The 21,872-nt window shown below is 32.7% G+C and overlaps 1 protein-coding gene, 1 long non-coding RNA gene and 1 pseudogene across 2 annotated transcripts; 1 reads left to right on the top strand and 2 right to left on the bottom strand.

The window, feature by feature from the left end:
* Positions 1-696: 696 nt before the first annotated feature.
* LOC103864712 lies at positions 697-6,590 on the bottom strand. The gene is made up of 6 exons (XR_004457563.1): positions 4,703-6,590; positions 4,527-4,606; positions 4,368-4,412; positions 4,123-4,283; positions 3,877-3,996; positions 697-3,803 (listed from the first exon to the last, which is right to left on the bottom strand). It is a non-coding gene; the product is annotated as an uncharacterized LOC103864712 (long non-coding RNA).
* Positions 6,591-13,037: 6,447 nt separating this feature from the next.
* On the top strand, positions 13,038-16,927 carry LOC103864711 (far upstream element-binding protein 1). Its single transcript, XM_009142473.3, has 6 exons — positions 13,038-13,430; positions 13,507-13,784; positions 13,861-13,962; positions 14,038-14,109; positions 14,187-14,306; positions 15,819-16,927. Exons 1-6 carry the CDS (start codon positions 13,106-13,108, stop codon positions 16,719-16,721), a joined length of 1,800 nt encoding a protein of 599 aa, XP_009140721.1. The 5' UTR covers positions 13,038-13,105; the 3' UTR covers positions 16,722-16,927.
* Positions 16,787-21,869, bottom strand: LOC117133694 (annotated as a pseudogene).
* Between the last annotated feature and the right edge of the window lie 3 nt (positions 21,870-21,872).

Here is a 21,872-nt window from a genome sequence, read left to right as displayed (position 1 = left end):
TTTGTCCGCGCTACGCGCGGAAAATGAGTTTAAATATATTGTGTCTATGATTAGACTATAGGATTATTTATATAAAAGGTAAGAAAATTAAAATGATGAGATATTTAAATTCCAACGCATATGTGATGATGTTCGAGCTGTTTATTGTTTGATTTGTCAAACTTTTGTGGCTGTCCCGGATACAGTAGATCATTTGTAAAATAAAATTTTGGTATAAATAATGTTTAGAACCAGAGGAAAGTTATTATCATTATTAAGAGTAGGTACTAAGGTCTTAAAATAGAAAAGAGAAAATCATAGATAAGATGGTGGATTTTTTGACGAAGAGGGCGTGTAGATGTAATGGGATCCTTTTGAGTTGGAGAGCCTGAAATTATCTTAAAATAAATCAGTGAACATAACTTAGTAATAGAAATCAATTTACTTAATTCATAGTATAGGTAGACAAACTTGGAAATAGTGAGATATCCATCATCAGGGAATAAGTTTTAGCTTTGATTTTTGTTGTTGGTAGCTAGAACACTGCATAGCAGATAAATGTGAATTATTAGATAAATAACCACTAAGAACATCTTGAATGAGATTCTGAATTTTAAATTTTACTTACTCTCATGGGAACGAAGACGGTTGAAGATTTTATTTGTGATCTAAGTGATCACTTTTTGTATAATTTGGTGGTTTTTGTTTTAGATTTGCATTTGAAAGAAATGTTTATGATAATAATTTTTGTCTTATAGAAAATTTTAGATGAGAAGAGATTATGTGTGATAAGTTATCTTTTGATTGTTTTCAATAGTTGTTTTCGTTGTCCAAAAAACCAATAGATGTTTTTATATTTAAGGAATATGGCTTTGATATGCTGTGAGAGCTTCTAATGATCTTCATCTTGTTTTCTTTTACAAAATATTGATCTCACACTGTGTGCGTTATTTGTGGTTTGTAATATTTTGAGTTGTGGGTTCGTATTTTTAAATTTTACATGAATTTATAATTTATTTAATATTTTTAGTTCAAAATATGTTCAAAAATATAAAAATGAAAATATTTAAAAAAAACAAAAAATTTTCGATATATTTGACATTGGTTAGCAACAATAGTGTATTACTTTATTTTGTAATTGATTAGTCCAAAGTGGAATAACATAAGTGGTTGTGACTAATCTACAACAAAAGTAGAATAAAAAGTCATTAGTCAAAAAAAGTTAATTTATTTGGAATTTAAACATTTAGTTAAGTTGATATTTTATTTAAAGAACATACTTATACTATTAAGTACCATGTGGACATTGTATAGAAAGAACAAAATTTGAAATTTTATTTTAGAAACTATATTTTTTTTCTCCAAAAAGTAAGGTAATTATGAGTTCATCTTTATCCGTAAGTCGTAAAGGAAAGCTTCCTAAAATTTCTATTTAATTTGTAATTCTGATTCTTCACTTCATATTGGATTCAAACAACAAAGAATAATTACAGTTTTCTTCAAAAACTATTGATAAGAAGATTGAAACATACCGATTAACAGCTCGTTTTGTCGACAGTGAGAATTACAATTTCCTTAGTCGTCGGAGATGATTTCAACAGCTCATCGTCGTCGTCATCTCACTATTTTTTTTTTGTAATTACAGTTTATTATTTGTTCTAACTTGACTATAATCAAATAATGGTATTATAAATTTTTACTCAATTAATGAAAACTGCTTAGTTAATTTTCAGTTTGAAAGGCTTACTCGTTGAAATTTATTATTCTGTCGATATACTTATTTAAAAACTGGCTCATTATTTTTATATATCTTTTAGTTTGCTAATATTTTTATATTGGGATTGTGTTTATTTAGTTATCTAATTGTATTTGTGTATTTATTGAAACCCCATATATAGATCTGTATTTAGCTTATTTTGGTTTGTTTCAAAAAAAAACCTATATATTTCAGACAAAAAATAATACTAAAGATATATACTAATCATATAAATAAAATTATTTGTGTGCTTCAAATGATTCACTTTACTAATTTATGTAATGCAATATAAATGAACACTTTTTAACTATAAATATGATTTATTTATATAAATATACCCCAGGCTAGATTTGAGAAGTGATTTGTCATATGCCATCTCCATAATTAATTTCACCAAAAAATATGACATAGTTACTAAATTGATGACATGACTTAGAGCTAAATATGATATGTACAATTATATTTATGCTGATTTATATTTTTGTAAACTTTTTAAATATGGTAATAACACATATATTATATTTAATATTGGTATTTATTTTTGGCAACTTTTTAGAATATAGTAACAGCCATAAAAACCTTATCACTAAAATTTTCAAAAAGTTTCTATGATTTTTAAACAAATTTAAATTTAAAATTCTCTTTTATGTCTACAAATTTCATCAATACTGTTTAGTTTTAATTCTGATAATTATATAATTTTTATATCAAAACTTTATTAATTTATACAATTATTTTAATATATTTAACCAAAATAAATAGATAAGAAAAATTATATAAGATTATAATTTTAAGTATATATGTATATATATATATATTATTTAAAATAATTTTAGATAAACAAAATTATTTTTATCTTAATTTATGTTTATTTCAAATTTCAAATTTATATTAAGATTTAGGTCTCTGCAACTCAGTCACATCTTTTGTTGATACACCTCTTACATTATGCGTCTTCTCCTCTCAAGTTGTACATCTTGTTTCTGCAGCTCAACCACCAGCTTCATATTTTTTCCAGCTTCATCTCTTTTTATTGATTAACTTAAGAAAGAGAGTAAGAGAAGTATGTACAAGCAATCTATAACTCAGGAGAACATCACACGAATGAAACATGAAGTCTATGAGTCTGTGGCCTTTTCAGATTTTGTAGTTTGGTGTAGTTTGGCCACACCACCCTGACGTAATTTGTTTTATATAATATTGAATCAGAAATTAGATAACTAATTAGATTACTAATATTATTATCCCCATTGAGATTTATAATGTAAATTTTTTTCTTGATGAACATTCTTCTTTCTTTGCTTACTATATACAAAACTTGAGCAAAAAAAATACATTATTTCTAGATTTTACATTGGTTTTTATCTGACTAAATTTACATGAGATATAAGAGAACAGAAGGAAAAGAACAAACATAGAAGTAAACCGTAAAACTAAAACCTATAAGAAGTCATTCACTACGTGTAAAACCTGTAAGAAGTCATTCAGTACGTCTCGTACTTTTTTCTACAAAGATAACAGCATCATTTCACACAACAGTGTTGAAAGCTAAACCTTGAAGTACTCTTGAACAGATCTCCATCCTAGCTTTTATAACATCCTGCAAACACAACATCAATAATATTACTCTGGTTAGTGTTTAGTACTTATTACAATCAAACTTAAAAACTTTGCTTTCTGTTTGTTTACCTTATTTACAGAATCTTGAATTCATCTAACGATGTTTGAGACAATAACAATAGAGCAAAGTCTCTGCTCTCTCAGCGGTAACATTGGTCTTGAACATAACAATAAACCTTTGCAAGAGTTACCATGTAAGACACTAAGGACCCTACTGTTTATAGGGTTATTGCAGCGATGTCAATATGATTAGTGCTCTCTCTATCTCTCTCCTACGCTTATTGTGAGAGCTGAAATAAAGACTGAGCCTAAACCAAGATGCAGATTCACCTGTATAAGAACAGTTGCTAGGAGACCTAAAATCCACAAGTTAATTGTAAGAGCGTTGCAGCTTTTTATTAATAGCCTTGATTACGTAAAGTTCAGCTTCTGGCTCCCCATGCTCGACCTGAAAAGGGGAAAGAAGGAAATCAAGTCCAGGGATGATGGGAAGCAATAGCAGTCCAAGCATAGGGGTTCACCTCAACATCATCCAAATCCATTTAAACTTCTTTGTCTATGAACTCTTTGGGAGATACTCCAACTTTTTTGACATTTGGTCTTTGAAGAAACGTATCTTTCGTGCAATCTCTCCATTTTATCTTCATAAAAAAATCAAAGTTCAAAGACAAACTTCAGATAGAAATCGATTACAATGGACAATCATGTTGCTGGTAGAGCAGTATAAAAGAGCAAGGGAGAGCCTCCCAGAATCTGATGAGACGCACCTCGACAGTGGAGACGAAATTCAACGGTGGAGTCAAATCGATAGAGGAGAGACGGACAACTTAAGGTTCAGATTGCTCTGAGTCACATCAAAACCGCTTATGGAATAAATTGAACCCACCTTGATAAGATGCTTGTACACAGTGGCTTTTATGAAGATTGACTGCAATACATAAACAAAAGGAGTGAAAATCCAAAAAAAAAAAGTGAAAACGAAAACATCTCACATAAACGAAACAGAATATACATGCTGAATGCTGAGAGCAAGTCGTCGGTTGGAATTAATGGTGGCCTGCATATGTTCGCATGAAACAGAGGTTGAAAACTATCAGAAAGAAGAAATATAGAGAAGCTTGCCGGAACTATTTAACGTCACAATTATCAAGAGTCTTAAGAACAGACTTACATTTACATCCACCATGAGCATATCAACCCAATGAGTTCTCCACCGCGTGACATTCCTGGTCTCCCAGAGAAACGCAGCTTCTGATTGAGAATTAAAAAAAATTCGAGTTAGCCATTTCAGGAGAATAAGTCTACTAAGAAAGATTGAGAATATGGATTATAGAGGAGCAAGGATACCTTTATATACTCGCTGATACACTGCTTCTCACAAAAGAAACTTGCATTGAAGGCTAGATCGTGGTTGATGGATTTAATAAAAGGATTAACGGGATGAATCAGTAATGGGAGCGTTTCTGTTGATGAAAACGAAGATCAAGCGTCAAAATCGAAACCCTATCTCAATCAGTAATGGAAGCAGTGGACTTTCCGTCTGGTTTGGCAGTCGCGGAGGATGAGACGGTCTTCTTGTTCGTCTTCCGGTCGGTGGAGTCTGTAGAGCTGCCTCTGGGTTCCATCAAGATAAATATCTAAGAGAATCTTATCAATTTTAACTGAGACATATGATATGAGAAGAGCTTTATAAATAGACGAATGGAGAGGAAGGTGAAAAGAATTTATTGAATGAGAATGAGATCAAGCAAAAGTTTTGATTAGAACAGCTAGTGGTGAAGTAATTGGTTGAAACGGTTCCAGAGAGAAAAGAAATCGAAGTTGTAGAAGCCGAAAGGTAAGAGAAGAACAAAGGTAGGTAGGGTTACGACTTACGACTAACAATTGCTATCAAGACAGAAATGAATTTGGGCTTTAAACTGGAGACCAAACAGACCGAATCCAGATGAAGCCCAATCAAACCAAATCGATGATGAGATGGACGAATGGTGTAATATTATTGGTCGATTTTCCACTCCAACGTGGACACACTCAGAAGCTTTGTTATCGGGCTTTTAGTAGTGTTAGATAATACCAACATGTTAAGATCTTTGTTTTAGGGAAAACTAAATTTTGATAATTGCGACCACACAAATATTTTTTTATTCTAAGTATTTAATTTATGAGTGATCATATTTTTAATTGTTGGTAAACTATGTTGATCTTTTCTAATCATTTTGGATGTTGAAACAATGAAATTATTTATTAGATAACTCATTTATCATTTGATATTTTTTACAAAATGGACTATTTCCTAATGTATTTGTTTATGAAACATACAATTTAATATGATTCGGTTTTAAATACATATTTTAAAGCCGGTTATGATATGCAATTTTTTTTTGCTTTTATATAATTCACAAATTGATTTACATGCCAAATAGGTCTAACACTTATAAAAATACAATTATTTTTAAAAGTAAAAGAAAGGAAAATTAAAGTAGAAATAAAGGAAATTTGAAGTAAAACAAAGTAAAAAGAAAGGAAATCTAAAGTATAAAATGTTTTTTTGGCACACTTTAGAATTTAATTTCTATATATTACTTTACAAATTTCATATTACTAATATACTAATTTAATTTGGGGTAAAGGCTGCAATAAGCGTGTGGGGATCCAACCATTGAACAAAGAGATGCTCAGCTTATCACAAATTTGGGTCACCTCAGGAAATTACGATCAGAAAGATCTACGATTAAAAAGTATTGTCTTGTATATATATAATGACTAATATATTTAAAATTTTCATTTTAGGTTTCACCAAATAGGTAGCAGGACAATAAACCAAGGCTTTTCATGTATTGAACAGTATGTATGGTTTATAAGTTTTTTGTCTTTTTATGTCATTTATCTCATATCAAGAATAACATATATTTATTTACAAAATACATACTTGCATTATAATCACCTTAAATTTCCATATGCTAATATTTTATTCTACATTAAATATAATTGGTTTAAGTTTTTTTAGTTCCTCTTTTAGCACAAATAAAATAAAGAGCTTTTGTACATTGCAAATTACTTTATTTAAAGACTTGTAAAATATAAAATCATTTTAATTCAGTTCTGATTTTAAATATCAATAATCAAAAACTACAAAACATGATTTTGATAATTTTACAGATAACAATAATATCAATTATTATAGGGTGTTTTTCAAAACCAACCCATATTTTCAAGTCAAATCCAAAACCAACCCCTTTTTTTTTGTCCATACTATTCATCAATAAAATTTCCATACTATCCTTATGTTTTTAAATTATTTACAAAATTACCATTTTTATTTATTTTTTTTATTAATTTCGAAATTAACAAAAAACCAAATACACCCTAACTATTTCTTCTTATTTACAAAAATGCCATCATCATCAATTTTTTCAACCACCATGAACCACCATTTTTGAGCTCTAAAGCTCTAGAATTCAATTTTCAACTATTTTTTTCTTCTCATTCTAACCCAAAAAACTTCATTTCCTCTCATCTCCTCTACATTTCCATCTAAAAAACTCTCATAACTATCATTTTCATAATCACAAACTTCATATTTTCGAGTTTTTTTCATTAGTGAATCGATAAAGATGCTTCTTTTTGCTCATATTTGGAGTTTTGACGGTTGAAAAGGTTGGAAACAAGCTTTACACAGGAAAAAGGTAAATATTTACATGATTTTCGTTCTTTTTCAGATCTATGTCGCGACGGTAGACCGTTTTGTATGTCTACGCCTCCGTGGAGACTTACGATGCAGTCTATTTGTCAAAGCACGGGTTAGTTTTGCAATTGACCAAACAAATTTTTTTTCTAACGCAGACTTCTCCAGTAGTCTCCGTCTTTACCTTTGACAACAAAAATAAAACTTTCGGTAGACTTACTAAGACGTCTACCTAAAAGAGGTTAGTTTTTCATTTGACCAAACTTTTGACTTTTCAAAATAGACTTCAATGGAAGTCTACAAAATGTAGACTGCCAACGAAATCTATAAAAGGTCAGTTTTGCATTTGACCAAAACTTTGACTTCGTGGAATAGGTTAGTTTTGTGTTTGACCAAAAAGTTTAAAAAACAATCAAAAATTTATTAAATTGTAGACTTCATAAGCAGTCTTCGTATCTTAAAAAAAAAATGTAGACTGCGTATAAAGTCTACTTTTTTATTTTGGTCAAATGCAAAACCAACCCGTCGGATTTGAGAGTAGACTTCACAAGAAGTCTACACACCCGTAGACGTTCATTTCAATCTACTGATTGGAAGTCAAACTTGGTCAATTGCAAAACTAACCTCTTTCAAAAAAATTCAAACATGTAGACTACATATGAAGCCTAGTTCGGAAAGTCAAATTTTGGATGAATTCTGGTCAATTGCAAAAAGTAACCTTTTTAAATTGTAGACTGAAATGAAAGTCTACATGTACAAAATCACAACTTTTATTCAACTATAGAAAGCAACCCGTAAAATAGTCAATTGCAAAAACCAACCCAAAGAGTAGACCTATTTGACAGTCTACATCTGTAAACTGAAAAGAACGTCTACATCTTCAGAGACTGAATATTAAGTCTGCATAGAAAAATCTATAAAAATGTGAATTTGTGTATTATTCATTAATTTTTTTCTAGTTTTTTTGTTTGACAGTGTGTGTTAGTTAATCCTAATGGGTTTGAGTGATTTTGAAAAGAAATTTTTTTATAATTATGAAGGTATAATTCATTTGATTTGACAATGTTGTTAGCTAATAATTGTAGACGTATTTGTAAGTCTTCGTTTATAGTTTTGCTAGTAAGGCTAAGCTTGTTTCAAAGCTGAAGTCGGTGGATGTGGAATATAAATTTATATTCTCAGCATATAAGACAACGAAAACTCTGTATGTGGCTAAGTGTCGTATTCAAGGATGTGGTTGGAAACTTATAGCGAGTGTGAAGCATGGGCCAAATACATTTTGGGTGACAAAATATTCAAAAAAGATGAAGAATCAGAAAGGTTGAATAATGTTCCTTGTGCATGATGGCTGTACACATGGTAAACTTCTTGAAATGACACAAGAAGATTATGATCTGAACAACAAAATTGAGAAGATGGTGCTAACCTATTCCTTACCAAACATCATTTAAAGCAAATGACTCTGAATAGGCAAATACTCCTCTTATGCCTGTCACGAATAATCGACAAGTACGGAACTTGATCGAGTTATCTAAGACACACTTTGTACGCCTTTGTGTATCAAGTCTGCGCCAAATACACTAAAATTTTTTGGATTGACTATATGTTAGATAATAAGTGTAGACGTTTTTGTAAATCTACAAATGTAGACTGCAGTTGAAGTCTACGTCGTAAATTCTATTAAAAGTGTATTTGTGTATTATTCATCATATTTTTCATGATTTAATTATTTTACAGTGTATGTTAGTAAAATTTTAATGGTCTTGGATGAATTTTACAATTTAATGTGTTATAATTATACACTTGATACTTATTGCAAATTGTTTTGATTAGTGTTACTCTTGAAAATTTTTGGGAAAATTTGGTATAGATTTTCTTCTTTTCACATGTGTGTTAGTTATTATTTTAGCTTATGGTGGTTTTACTTGTTTGGTTGATTAGATCTTGTGAAAAAATTGATATCTAACAAAAAATTAATAATATCATACAAGTGAAAACAACAAAAAATGAATACAATGTTTATAGATTATGCATTAAAAATTTATTTAAAATTTAATATTTTATTATGAAAGTTATTACAGAGCAATATTTTAAAAAAGTGTTCTTGAGTATGCTTGATTTTTCATAATCTTGATGCCTCAAATAAAGTCTTGGAAAAAGTACCTGCAAAATAAGATAGAGTTATGAGAAAAACATAAGATTAAAAATGAAATCATATTTTAGTAGACTTTTTATTAAGTCTACATAAAGTTATTGTTTAGTAGACTTTAGTTGAAGTCTACACTAATAAAAACTTTTCATATCTAAAAGTGTGCATTTAGAAAATTTGAAAATACTTTGTTCTGAAAAATATTTCAAAAATGGTTTTTTGTCATCCTTGTAACACAGCAAAAAGATAATGTATGAATCTATAAATTTAGTTCATTATAAACACAAAATATCTTATAATGAATATATGGAAAGCTTACATTTTTGGGAAGATGATTTGAAAACATTGGAAGAGAATACCTGCAAAATAAAATAAAATTATGAAAAATAAGATAAAAATTAAAATCATATTTGAGTAAACTTCTAATGAAATATGCTTAAAAGTCAAGGCTAGTAGACTTCATTTGAAGTCTACCAGCCGTAAGTTTTAAGTAGATTTCAAATGAAGTCTACTCTATCAAAAAAAAAATAGATCTGAAAAATAAATACATTAAAAATATGAAATAAGTTTAAATCTAAAAAACTTTTAAAAACATGATTTAATAGACAAAATAGTTATAAATTAAAGACATATTAATATGAATTTTAATATGTAACTTTATTTGAATATAAATACTAGAACACATATTTTAAATCTATAGATGTAAACCTTACATTTCTAGGAGGAGAAGAGAACAACTATGGAACAAAATACCTGCAAAATAAGATAAAATTATAAAAAAAACATAGAAAAAAAATTAAAGTCATATTTTTGTAGACTTCCAATGAAGTCTGCTTAAACTTTGTGGTTTAGTAAACTTCATATGAAGTCTGCAAGCTTTAGTAAACTTCTTTAGAAGTCTACACTGTCTGATAATTTTCAGATCTGAAAAAATCTATATATTTTGAAATGTAAAAATAATTTTAAATCTGAAAATACTTTACATAATAGAATTTATAAGGTAAACTAGTAGCAAATTAATGTAGAGAGCTTGATCTATAAATTTATTTGAATATAAACATGTAAATACATATTTAAAATCTATTAATCTAAAACTTACATTTTTAGAGGAGAATATGAAATCCATGAGTGATAATACCTACCAAAAAAAGATAATATTGTGAGAAATAAATAACATAAAAATACACATTTAAAATCTATAGATCTAAAACTTACATTTTTTAAAGGAGAAGATAAAAAAAACATGAATCATAATATCTAAAATGACAAGATAATATTGTGAGAAAGACTTGAGAAAATTTTAGAGAGAAAGAAGATAATGAGAGAGTTTTAGAAACAATTGAGAGAATTTTAGAGAGAAGAGAGAGTTTTAGAGAGAAGGGAGAGAGTTTTAAAAACTTGTGCAGCCACTTTAGAGAGAGATTGTATAAATTTTGTTTATATAGGGAGACAAAAATGTAACTAGGTTAAAATTTACGATACTGTAGACTTCGTTTGAAGTCTACTAAATTAAAATTTTGGAGTAGATCTTACTATAACATAGTAGACTTTTTGGAAGTCTACTATAATAATTTAATTATTGTTGTTTATTCTTTATTATTTTAATAATTTTAATATATGATTTATTAAATTTATTTCTTTATTTTTTAATAGTTATAGTATATGATTTCACTTTTTTTATTTGTAAGGAACTTAACTTAGTTTAAATATAATGATTTTTTGTAAAACAAATTGAAAAATATAGACTGAAAAAGACGTCTTCAGATAAATAGACTTTATTGTAGGTCTACGAAACTCTAAACCACAAATCTCAAACCCTAAATGTTTTGCTCGATAATCAAAAAGTCTCATTTATACAAAATATAAACTACTAAACATTAATATGCAGATTTAAGTTAATAAAACAAAAAAAAAACAAAATCTAAAATCTAACCCTATGAAATCAACTACTAAAAGACATAACATGTTAGAACCTTTTTGTTTCTAAACTATGAACATAGTCTAACACATGATAACCAAATTAGTATATATTCTTCAAAATTGTTCGATTATATGAAATTTTAATTTATTTACTTCATATTATCCATTATATTGATGATTAGTTAAAAATATCACAATAATTATTTTTATACATTTTTAAAATTAAATTATTAGATCAAATTAGAGTGTAGACTACAAAACAAGTCTATAAGGTAGATTTCGTAAGAAGTCTATATATATGTAGACTTCTTTTATTACGTGTAGACTTCCAAAGGATAGAAACGTAAAATACATTTCTGTTTTTTGTTTGGTCATAAGGGTTAAATAGTACTTTCACTACTCCTTTAGGTTGGTTTTGCATTTGACTGAAAATGGGGTATACTTTTACATTTGACTTTAATATTTGGGTTGGTTTTAGCAAATGTCCCATTATTATATGTACGTAGCAAATGTACAACCTAACCGGATGTTAGAATCTTTAGTTTTGGGGTTTGTACAAATCAATAATAACATGATAACTTGAGGTATCAGACTCCTATATCTGATTTCGAGGACAACCAATTTGAGATCACTATTTTATTTATTTACTTACAAGTTCATACTTTTTAAATAATATATTTAATAAATAAATTGTAGGATCAGAAAATTGAAAATTGGTATTTAAGTTTAGGATACCATTCATTAGTTGGATATTGATCCACTGAAATATTTTCAACTTTAACTGATGCGGGTGAGGCCCAATGGAGTGGTGAAGTAGTAGACTTGCATAGTTTTGGATGGCACACAACAACATGTATGGGCTCTGTCATTGGCTAGACGAAGGTTTTGGCAAAATTGACTACTTCCGCTGAATTTTTTTTAACTTTAACTGAAACAGACATGGAGTGGTGAAGTAGCAGACTTGCATAGTTTACAATGACATATATAGGCTCTAGTTATTTGGTAGACGAATGATTTGTCAAAGTTGGCTACTTCCACAACCTAGAGATCGTAGACAATCACAACACTCTCTAGGCAGCTCAAGACATATAAGTAAAAGCAATTAAGCAACCATGCACATGAAAATTTATTGGCAATATATGTTAAGACAAATTTTGGTGAACAAAATCAAATGATCTACGATTGATATTTTATGCAAACATTTAATTTTAACTTAATTTTGAACTTCTTATTAGGATCAAGAGTTTTTCTGCACCATACACATAAAAAATAACTTTAAGTATAATATTCTTTCTATTTCAAAATAAACTTTTAGTTACATTGTGAAATTAATATTTTTCATATTTTTACTTTATCAGTTTGTAAAAAATAAAATCATAAATGCATTTTAAAGTTTTGTTTCTTTTGATTTGGTTTAACAATTTCAACTTGATTTTGTTTAAATTTCAATAGAGTCAAATTACAATTTATAAAAAGTATTTTTTGAGCAACTTTATAAAAATATTGTTAATTTAATTTATATTATATTATATTTAATGATCATTTATTTTAAATATTTTTCTTATCACCTAGTTTTAAATATGTCTATTTTTAGATATATAAACTCCAATAAAATAATATTCCTATGCCATGTACATAAATAATAATTTTAAATATAATATTATTTTATTTAAAAATAGTTTATGTTTGTACATTATTACTTGAATATTTTAACTTCATGGTATAGAATAAAATAAAACCATAAACGTATTATTTTGTAGTATTCTTTCTTTTGATTTGGTTTAACTATTTTATTTTATTTAAATTTCAATAAAACTAAGATTAAATCTTACAAAAATAAAATTTTAATGCTAATTTATTTAAAATATACTATCTCTTATTGCCATGGTTTGTCGTCGTGAAATATACTATATATATATAAACGCGTGTGTATCTTTAAGACCTCACTCTTTCCTTCTCCTTATCTCCGCCTCTCTTAGGGTTTCTATCGTCAACCATGGCCGACGAATCTCAATACTCCAACAAGCGCAAATACGAAGAGCAGACCGCTCCTCCTCCTCCTCCTCCGTCGACTCGTCGACCCACCGGCTTCTCCTCCGGTCCGATCCCATCCGCCTCTCCCGATCCCTCCGCCGTCCCCCCGCCGTCTTCCTACAACAGCGTTCCTCCTCCTATGGACGAGATCCAGATCGCCAAACAGAAGGCGCAAGAGATCGCCGCTCGTCTCCTCAACAGCGCCGACGCGAAGCGTCCCCGCGTCGATAACGCCTCCTCTTACGATTACGGCGGCGACAAGGGGTTTAGCTCTTCGTACTCTTCTGGTACGTTGAAACAATCTTCCTCTCATCCCTCTCTCTCGATTGGATTCGATTTTGTGATCTGATCTTTGGTTTTCAGAGGGGAGGCAGATGTCGAACACGTCTTCGATACCTGTTTCGTACGGTAGCTTCACGGCGACTACGAAGAAGATTGATATTCCGAATATGAGAGTTGGAGTTATTATTGGTAAAGGTGGGGAGACGATTAAGTCTCTTCAGCTTCAGTCTGGAGCCAAGATTCAGGTTACGAGAGATATGGATGCTGACCCTAATGCTCCTACCAGGACTGTTGACCTTACCGGCACGCCGGATCAGATCTCTAGGGCTGAGGAGTTGATCAATGAAGTCCTTCAAGATGTATGACTACTATTACTACTTGTTTATTATTGTGATAGAAAAGTGATTACTAATGGTTAAATTTGTTCTTTTTCAGGCTGAGACAGGTGGCGGAGCAGGTTCAGGTGGAGGCGGCTCTCGTAGGATGGGTGGACAGCCGGGAGCTGATCAGTTTGTTATGAAGATTCCTAATAACAAGGTAGTTAGTGCTCTGGAGATTGAGATATTTTATTGTAAGGTGTGTCTTGTTATGTAACCCCACGAACTGCTCTAGGTTGGTTTGGTGATTGGTAAAGGAGGTGAGACAATCAAGTCTATGCAAGCTAATACTGGAGCTCGTATTCAGGTTTGTGAAACTGCCTCATATAAGCAAGCTTCTGTTTGTGTCCTGCAGTTGTTTAGAGCTGTTTTAATTGTTTGCAGGTTATTCCTTTGCATTTGCCCCCTGGAGACCCTACTCCAGAGAGAACTTTGCAGATTGATGGGACCACCGATCAGATTGAACATGCTAAGCAATTAGTTAATGAAATTCTCAGTGGCGAGGTATGTTTGATTGTTTTGTTTGCTATGGACTGTGTCTGGCTTCTGCAGTGTCTATTTTTCTACATATTGTGTTGTGATTGCATAATTTATTTGTCATCAGTTTTAGGATTATCTAGCATATTCCTTAATCTGTAAATGTTAAGCATGGGATATAATTCTAGGTGATGGGTGATATTGTTTAGACTAGTGTCACGTAGTAAATGAATGTATCAGCAGCTAAAGTACTCATTGTTCTCATATTCTTCTTATGCCTTCATTTCATGATAACTGCATCTACTATAAAGTCCGTAGTTCTTCTCTTCCGCTTATTTGCAGGGGAACGTTCACAATCTTGTGATTTTCTTGACTTGCAAAATGATAATTCATCTTGATAATCCTTACTTTCACCTTGTTACTGGAGTTGTAAGCGATTATATGTTGCTTCTTCCGCTGTTCATTGTTTTCCAGTACCTTCCTTCACTAATTTCTTACCACTGTTACTATCTTTCTTTTGACAGTTTTTATCGCCCTTTTCTTGCATCCACTTTTCAATTTAAATTTTAAGAATCCAAATGTACAATGTGCGTAGCATCGTTCTTTCTAACTTCCATTGTTACCAAGATATTTATACTCTCGGCATTCTCTTTTCAAATGATGTTTTCGTTACGGAGAATTCTGTTGTCTATGTTATGGTGTATATGCAGAGTGCAGACATACTGTGAGGTTGCTGGACAGTTTCAGTCTGACCTGCTGTGATAGTATTTATAAAATAGTTATCTATCTGATAATTTTTTTGGGTTTTAGGTTTGTATAATATATATTATATTCTTTTTGTTACACTGCGCCAACTCCGTTTTATCAATAATCAGTTCCGTTCAGGTGTAACATCTTGTTACAGTCATCAGGTTATCACCAAAGGTGGGCGACTAACCTTTGAAGACCTATTAGCCATTTTCTTGTGTCAAATATTTTGCTAACCTAGAATTCTTTGTATTCTGCTTGCCTCTAACTCTTCCTGGATTTGTTTTTAGTAGAACCATCTAGCCATAATGTACTATACCCATCCCATAGACTCTGCTAATACGTTTCCATGAGTATTTATATTGTTTAAACACTATTCTTTAGTCTGTGTTACATTATCTTGCTATGCAAAATTTGCCTTCAAGAATATAGGTTTCAGTTATATATATGTTGCGTTTATCTGCAAAAGCTTGTATAGTATTTGTGGTTTCTCTTGCACCTATTTTACCTCGGATAGGGAAAGGGATGGGCTTCTGCAGGAGTAACCCAATAAATTCACCAATCAGTACGGTATGTAGGCATCACCATACCCTTCTAGAGTATGATATGATCTTGGTTGATCCTGTATGTACAGATATTGGTAGATGACAACTGTGTAGGCCTCTCTTGATCTAGTATTTTTATCCGTTTATATGTCTCTGCATCTCTGTTCATGTGTTTTTACACTGTATTGTTGCCTCTCTTTTTTGCCTGAAGTTATCTATGATTATTTCATTGGTTTGTTTTATGCAGAACCGTATGAGAAATTCGTCAATGGGTGGAGGCTATCAACAACAGGGTTATCAAGCCCGCCCACCATCAAGCTGGGCACCACCTAGTGGTCCGCCAGCACAGGCTGGTTATGGTTACATGCAACAGGGAGCATATCCGGGTCCACCTCAGTATGGTCAGTCACCTTACGGAAGTTACCCTCAACAAACTTCAGCTGGCTACCCTCAACAAGGTGATTATGATTATTACGGTCAGCAGCAGTCACAGGCACCAAACGCTGGGGGAAGCTCAGCTCCACCAACAGACCCGTACAGTTACTACCAGAATGCTTCTGGTTATGGCCAAGCTGGTCAGGGATACCAGCAAGATGGGTATGGAGGTTATAATACCTCGCAGCAATCAGGATATGGCCAAGCTGGGTATGACCAGCAACAGGGTGGTTACGGCAGCACCGCTAACCCGGGTCAAGAGGAAGATACATCTCAAGCCGCTCTGGCATCGTCGGCTCCAACTGGTGAAGAGCCTACTCAAGGTAGCACTGGTCAAGCAGGGTATGGAGCTGCTCCGACTTCTCAAGCTGGTTACAGCAGCCTGCCACCAACGGCGTACAGTTCTGGATATGGAGCACCACCACCAGCTGGGAAACCACCGGCTTATGCTCAGAACCAGCAGTCTCCTGGTGCTCCTGGAAGCTATGGGTATGCACAACCAGCTGCATCGGGTTATGGACAGCCTCCAGCATATGGGTATGGCCAAGCACCTCAGGGATATGGGTCTTATGGAGGATACGCACAACCTCCTGCTGCTGGCGGTTACTCTTCTGATGGATCTGCTGGAACTACTGCCCCTGGTGGTGGTGGTGGTACGCCGGCTTCGCAGACTGCTCCACCTGCTGGACCGCCTAAGGCATCCCCAAAGAGTTGATGATGTTTATGGATAGATTCCACCTGTTATACAATACATGCTTCCCTTCTCTTTTTTTCTTTTTTGGTTTTTCTGAGGATTTCTTAATGTTTGTTCTTGACGTTTTTAGTTTAAACTTTCCTTTTATGTATGAGATAATGGTTTATGTTACTTTGGGTCCGCTGTCTACTTATAGTTGATTACACAAACTATTCCTTGTATCCAAATATACACTGAGCGAGTTTGTGTGGTTTTATCAAATTCACTAGGCAAGACGAGTTTGCAGTAAATATTTATAAAACTATGATAATGAGATATTTGATTTATCTTTAGTTTTATATTTTTCATTATTTTAGAGTTGTAAATGTATTATAATTTACATATGTTTTAAAAAATAGAAAACAAAAGAAACTGTGCATGTGGAATTAGACCTGCATTAGCAAATAAACCTGGAAATTCTAAAAAATTAAAGCACATATGTAAATATTTATAAAATAACTATATTATAGTATTAATTAATATTTCATTCTTATAGTTTTATAATAAATATATAAATTAAGTTAAAAATATGTTAAATAATAAATATTATTATATTTGTTATACATATAATCCTAGGTATAAAAATTCAGTTCGATTTTTTTTTTTTTTTTTGTCATCTTGAATTTTATTATTGGATCAAAGCCCAAAAGGGACAAAGCCCGATATAACAATGAAACAAAAGCCCAAAAGAACAAACTGGGCCACTGTACAATACAACCTTGGACCGTAAGTCCAAAGGGAAAACCCGTTGAAGAAGAAATCCGACTCACCCCACCACGTGTCCGGTCGCCCGGCGACCAATGAACACGCGTCCTGATGAGAGCCTTCAATCTTCTCCCGGAGCCAGCAAGGAGACACGACGGATCACCGTCGACGGCGAAGACGAACTCGAGACGAACCGTTCAACCAGAACAGTCAAGGCCAAAGCTCGAGCCGCGAAGTCAGATGTGGCAGATCTACGAATCGACGAAGAGTTCAACCGCCTACAATCGATCTTCAAACCTCCGACTTACTTGCATGGAACAACAGACATCTTTATTGATCTATCTAAGCTTGAAGATGCAATAACCCAAACGATTGGGGATGAAGAAACCATCAGAGTATCAGATCGAGAGGCAGGAAACAGATAAGCCCGGAATCGCAGATCGAGATATCGGGAGAACCCCGGAAGAGAGCCGGCGAAAGCGATGTTGAGAAAACCATCACCTCCCGGAGACAAAAGCCGACGAAGACGGTGCTATGGAAGCCACCGCTTCCCAGAAGCAAAGCCGGACGTTCATCGGAAGAGCTGATGCAACGCCGGAGTCCAAGACCGGTCGGAAACACCGAAACCGGTACACAAAAACAACGGACTCTCTCTCCCTTAAATCAACTCATAACCTTCTGAAAGATGAAATTTGATAAGAAGGTTAGAGGATTAGAGAGAAAATTCTCTCAGTTCGATTTTTTTTGTTTATTAATAAACATATTGAGTTGTAACAATTTCTCTAAATTAAACGACAATTGTTCTTCTGATTTATAGTTAGGTTAAAGTATGATTACTTTTGTTCATTTCATTTCATTATTCTTTCTACATTTGTAAATATACGTTTATAAAATTATGTAATTTGATAAGTGGTTTGGACTAAAACTAGGAGGAAAAAAAACTGAATTTTTTATCAGTCCAGAATTACATAAGTGAATCAAACTTACAAGTTACAACCTTTATTATATAAATCAAAACCCACTGAAAGCTTACAATGAATGTAAAACTTAAAAGGAACAGAAATAAAAATGAGTAACTAATCGAAAGAAGAACCATACAACAATAATACGTCAGATCCAAGGGAATGTAGTCCACGATATGTCTTGGGTGAGATGATGCTTAGGCCTCACTTTTAAAGCCTTAATTGCTTAGGCCATCTTTAAATAAAGGAAGAAAAGTATTCATCTCGCTCTTCGTCAAGCACATTCCAATCTCCACACCACCACCTGACTCATCCCTCCTTCCCAACATAGAGAATGATCCACTTCGGTCAATGGACACAAACTCGGTTTTAACAGGTCTGCCCCATCCAAAATCTGTCCCGTTTATCCCTAACCGGGTTGACCCAGCCACCGATCCGAACTGTTCACCCGGTTTAATTTTCTTCGTTCCCTCCACACAGTTCTCAAAGAGTGACTCTACCCCTTGCGAAGCCAAACCTTTGACTGAATCACTTAGAATCTCGACTGCTTTAACAAAGCCATCTTCTTTCAAAAACGCTCTCGCTTCGTATTGGAACCAACCTACAGGAAACACGCATGAGCCAAAGTATGTAGCAGAAAGTGGCGGGTCTAACCGAGCCCTAAAGTTTGCTGAATACCTAAAACGTACTGTTCTGTTCGGGTCGCCTCCACGCGCTTTCACCGCGCACGTCCACACGTAAGCATATGCGAGGACAAAGGTTGACAAGTGAAGCTCCAGGGGCCGAGAGCGAGCTGATTCGATCTTGACTCGTTCCCGGAGTTTCTCTAAGTTCTCCGAAGTCAACTCAACAGTGGTACGGACAACCTCGGGGCTTAACTCGCTGGGAGTTGGCTTCAGGGTTTTAAACTTGTCCCCAAAGGACACAAATTCAACCATTTTCGATTCGAGTCCGGATGGAACATTGATGGCCGAGGTACGATCAAAATTTGGAGATAGATTCTCAGGAAGAAGAGGAAACTCCGTGGCGTTGTTACTATGTTGTTGCAGTCTGCAAATATGAGCCCAAGATTTAATAAACATCTCTGACGTTGTACCGTCGTTCACAGAAAGGCTGTTCGTTTGGTTGCCGAGGTACCGGCGGCAGCGACAGCGTCAACATTCTGCGTCAACTCTTGTTCGTTTCGTTGACGCAGGAAGCTGTGTCTGACGCCGCGTCCGAACTCACGTCCTGCGGCTGACGCCGATAAAACCTGCGGTCGCGATATAATATGTGGCAGCGTCAGCGTCTGCGAAACGAACAACAACTGTCCTCATTAACGCTGTCGTCAACGTTGACGCTGTCGCCGTCGCTGACGCTGCCGCTGACACCGAAACCTGCGGCAACCAAACGAACATGACTAGAGTGGTGCGATGCGATGCATAACCCTTGCTTGGGAAACAACGTGACTTGCACGGAAAGCAAGGCTGCGGAGTCATCGGAGATTTTTAACTCGGGTAACAATGGACGATGGTCCGCAGCCGGACGTAGTCCATCGCCGGATAAAAAGGGGAAGTCTGCGTCCGTTTCCGCGACGGTAAACGCAACTGTGTCGTGCTTGGAGACGGTGACGCACGGCTTTGTGTCCTGTGGGTCCCACGTGAGGCGCCCGGTGAGAGGGAGGTAGTAGCGGAGGACTTGGGAGAGGGAGAGCTTGAGCTTTGGGAGGACGTGAGCGTGGAATGTCTCGGATAATGACTCGGTGAGTCTGTAGAAGATGACTCGCTGGTTAGGATGGTATTTTATCCAGCTTAACTCGAAGAAGGTTTAGAGGGAGACTGAAGGAGGAGTTGACTGAGTCGTCATCAGACGAGGTGGTAGCAGGGCTGATTCGTACCTTCTCGATCACGTTTAGCGTCATTGATAGCCGAGGAAGCAAATCCTAGTATCTCGTATTTTCTCTAATTTGCTGCATATATTATTTATCACCAACCGGTGAGATTACACGTGAATCATGTCATCCCCAATACTTTAATTCATTGTTTTAGTGGTGTTGATAAAATTAATAGAAATTATTTAGGATTGTCCATTTTAGTTTATTTTCACAAAAATAGCTAGCTATCAAATAAGAAAATCACTAAAATAAATTTTATTAAAGGATTTAAAATACATTTATATCCTATGATTAACTAATATAAATTTAGAGTTCAGAGTTTTTTTTTTTTTTTGTCATCAATTTTACAGATTCATATTAAAAAGTGAAGTTTTGAGAATATGATTTTAAATTAAAAAAAAAATTAAAAAATTAAAATTTTCATATTAAAAAGGAAATATTTCGGTAATTCTCCTCTTTAGAAACTATTTTGTGACAAAAAAATTTAAAAAAAAATTTAAAAGAATTATCCTAAAATCAATGTTTTCAAGATAATATGATAAAACTGTTACTCAGTGGAATTATAGTAGTTTTATAATTAAATCACATAATATCAGGAAATAAATAATAAGATTAAGAAAACAATTTAAAATAATAACATCTAAATAAAAACCCATCAAGTGTGCCATTTTTCTAAAAAATAGTTTTTTTTTTGAAACAGGCTTTTGAGACCAATTGATAGCGGGTGAAACAAATGTGACTCGTTTACTATATACTCTATCCATCTATCTTAAAATAAAGTATGTTTTAGATTTTTCAAACATATTAATAAAATATATTAAATTTCAGTAATAAATACATAATTTTTGTGATTTTTTTTATAATTCTAAACTAATATGACTATAATCTATGTAATTTTCCTTTTTTGAAATTTACAACTGATCATTATTAGTAAATAAAATATACATTAAAAAATACAAAAATATATTTATTTGAAACAATTTTTTATTTTCGAATTTGCACCTTTATAAAACAGAAGGAGTATATTATACCAGCAATATTTTGAGATCCAACAACTCGAATCAATTCACGTGAATCATGATTCATGAGATTACCAATACTTTGATTAAATGGACTAATATTTGAATAATATTTTAGAAACCAGCTGTACAAATTTCTGTCGTCCTAATGGTATTAAAATATTTCCTCTAAAATATTGTAATTCTTTAATAACATTGAGTTTGATTCTCTATAATAGAATAAAACTCAATGTTATACAAAAACATTTTTGATGTCCTAATGGTATGAAAATATTCTTCTATATAGTTTTGTTATAGAGAAAATATAAAAGAATATTATTTTTGAAGAAAATATAAAAAGAATGCTATTCTTTTATGTTTAGAGAAAAAAATAATATCCTTCTTCTATATTTTTCTCTATAATAGAATAACTCAACTATAGAGACAATCATCAGAGTAAATCCACCTTTAGAATAAAATTACTCTATTTAAAAATTATAATAGAAAAATTATATATTTTGATCGAGAAAATCTAACAACTTACAAAAATAAATGAAGAAAGTAACGCGCTTTGGTAGGTGATTAGGCATAAAAT

This window comes from Brassica rapa, chromosome A04 (genome assembly GCF_000309985.2).
Source record: "Brassica rapa cultivar Chiifu-401-42 chromosome A04, CAAS_Brap_v3.01, whole genome shotgun sequence".
NCBI classification, from domain to species: Eukaryota; Viridiplantae; Streptophyta; class Magnoliopsida; order Brassicales; family Brassicaceae; genus Brassica; species Brassica rapa.
Note: the sequence above shows the minus strand (reverse complement) of the source record. Positions and strands in the feature narration are given on the sequence as shown.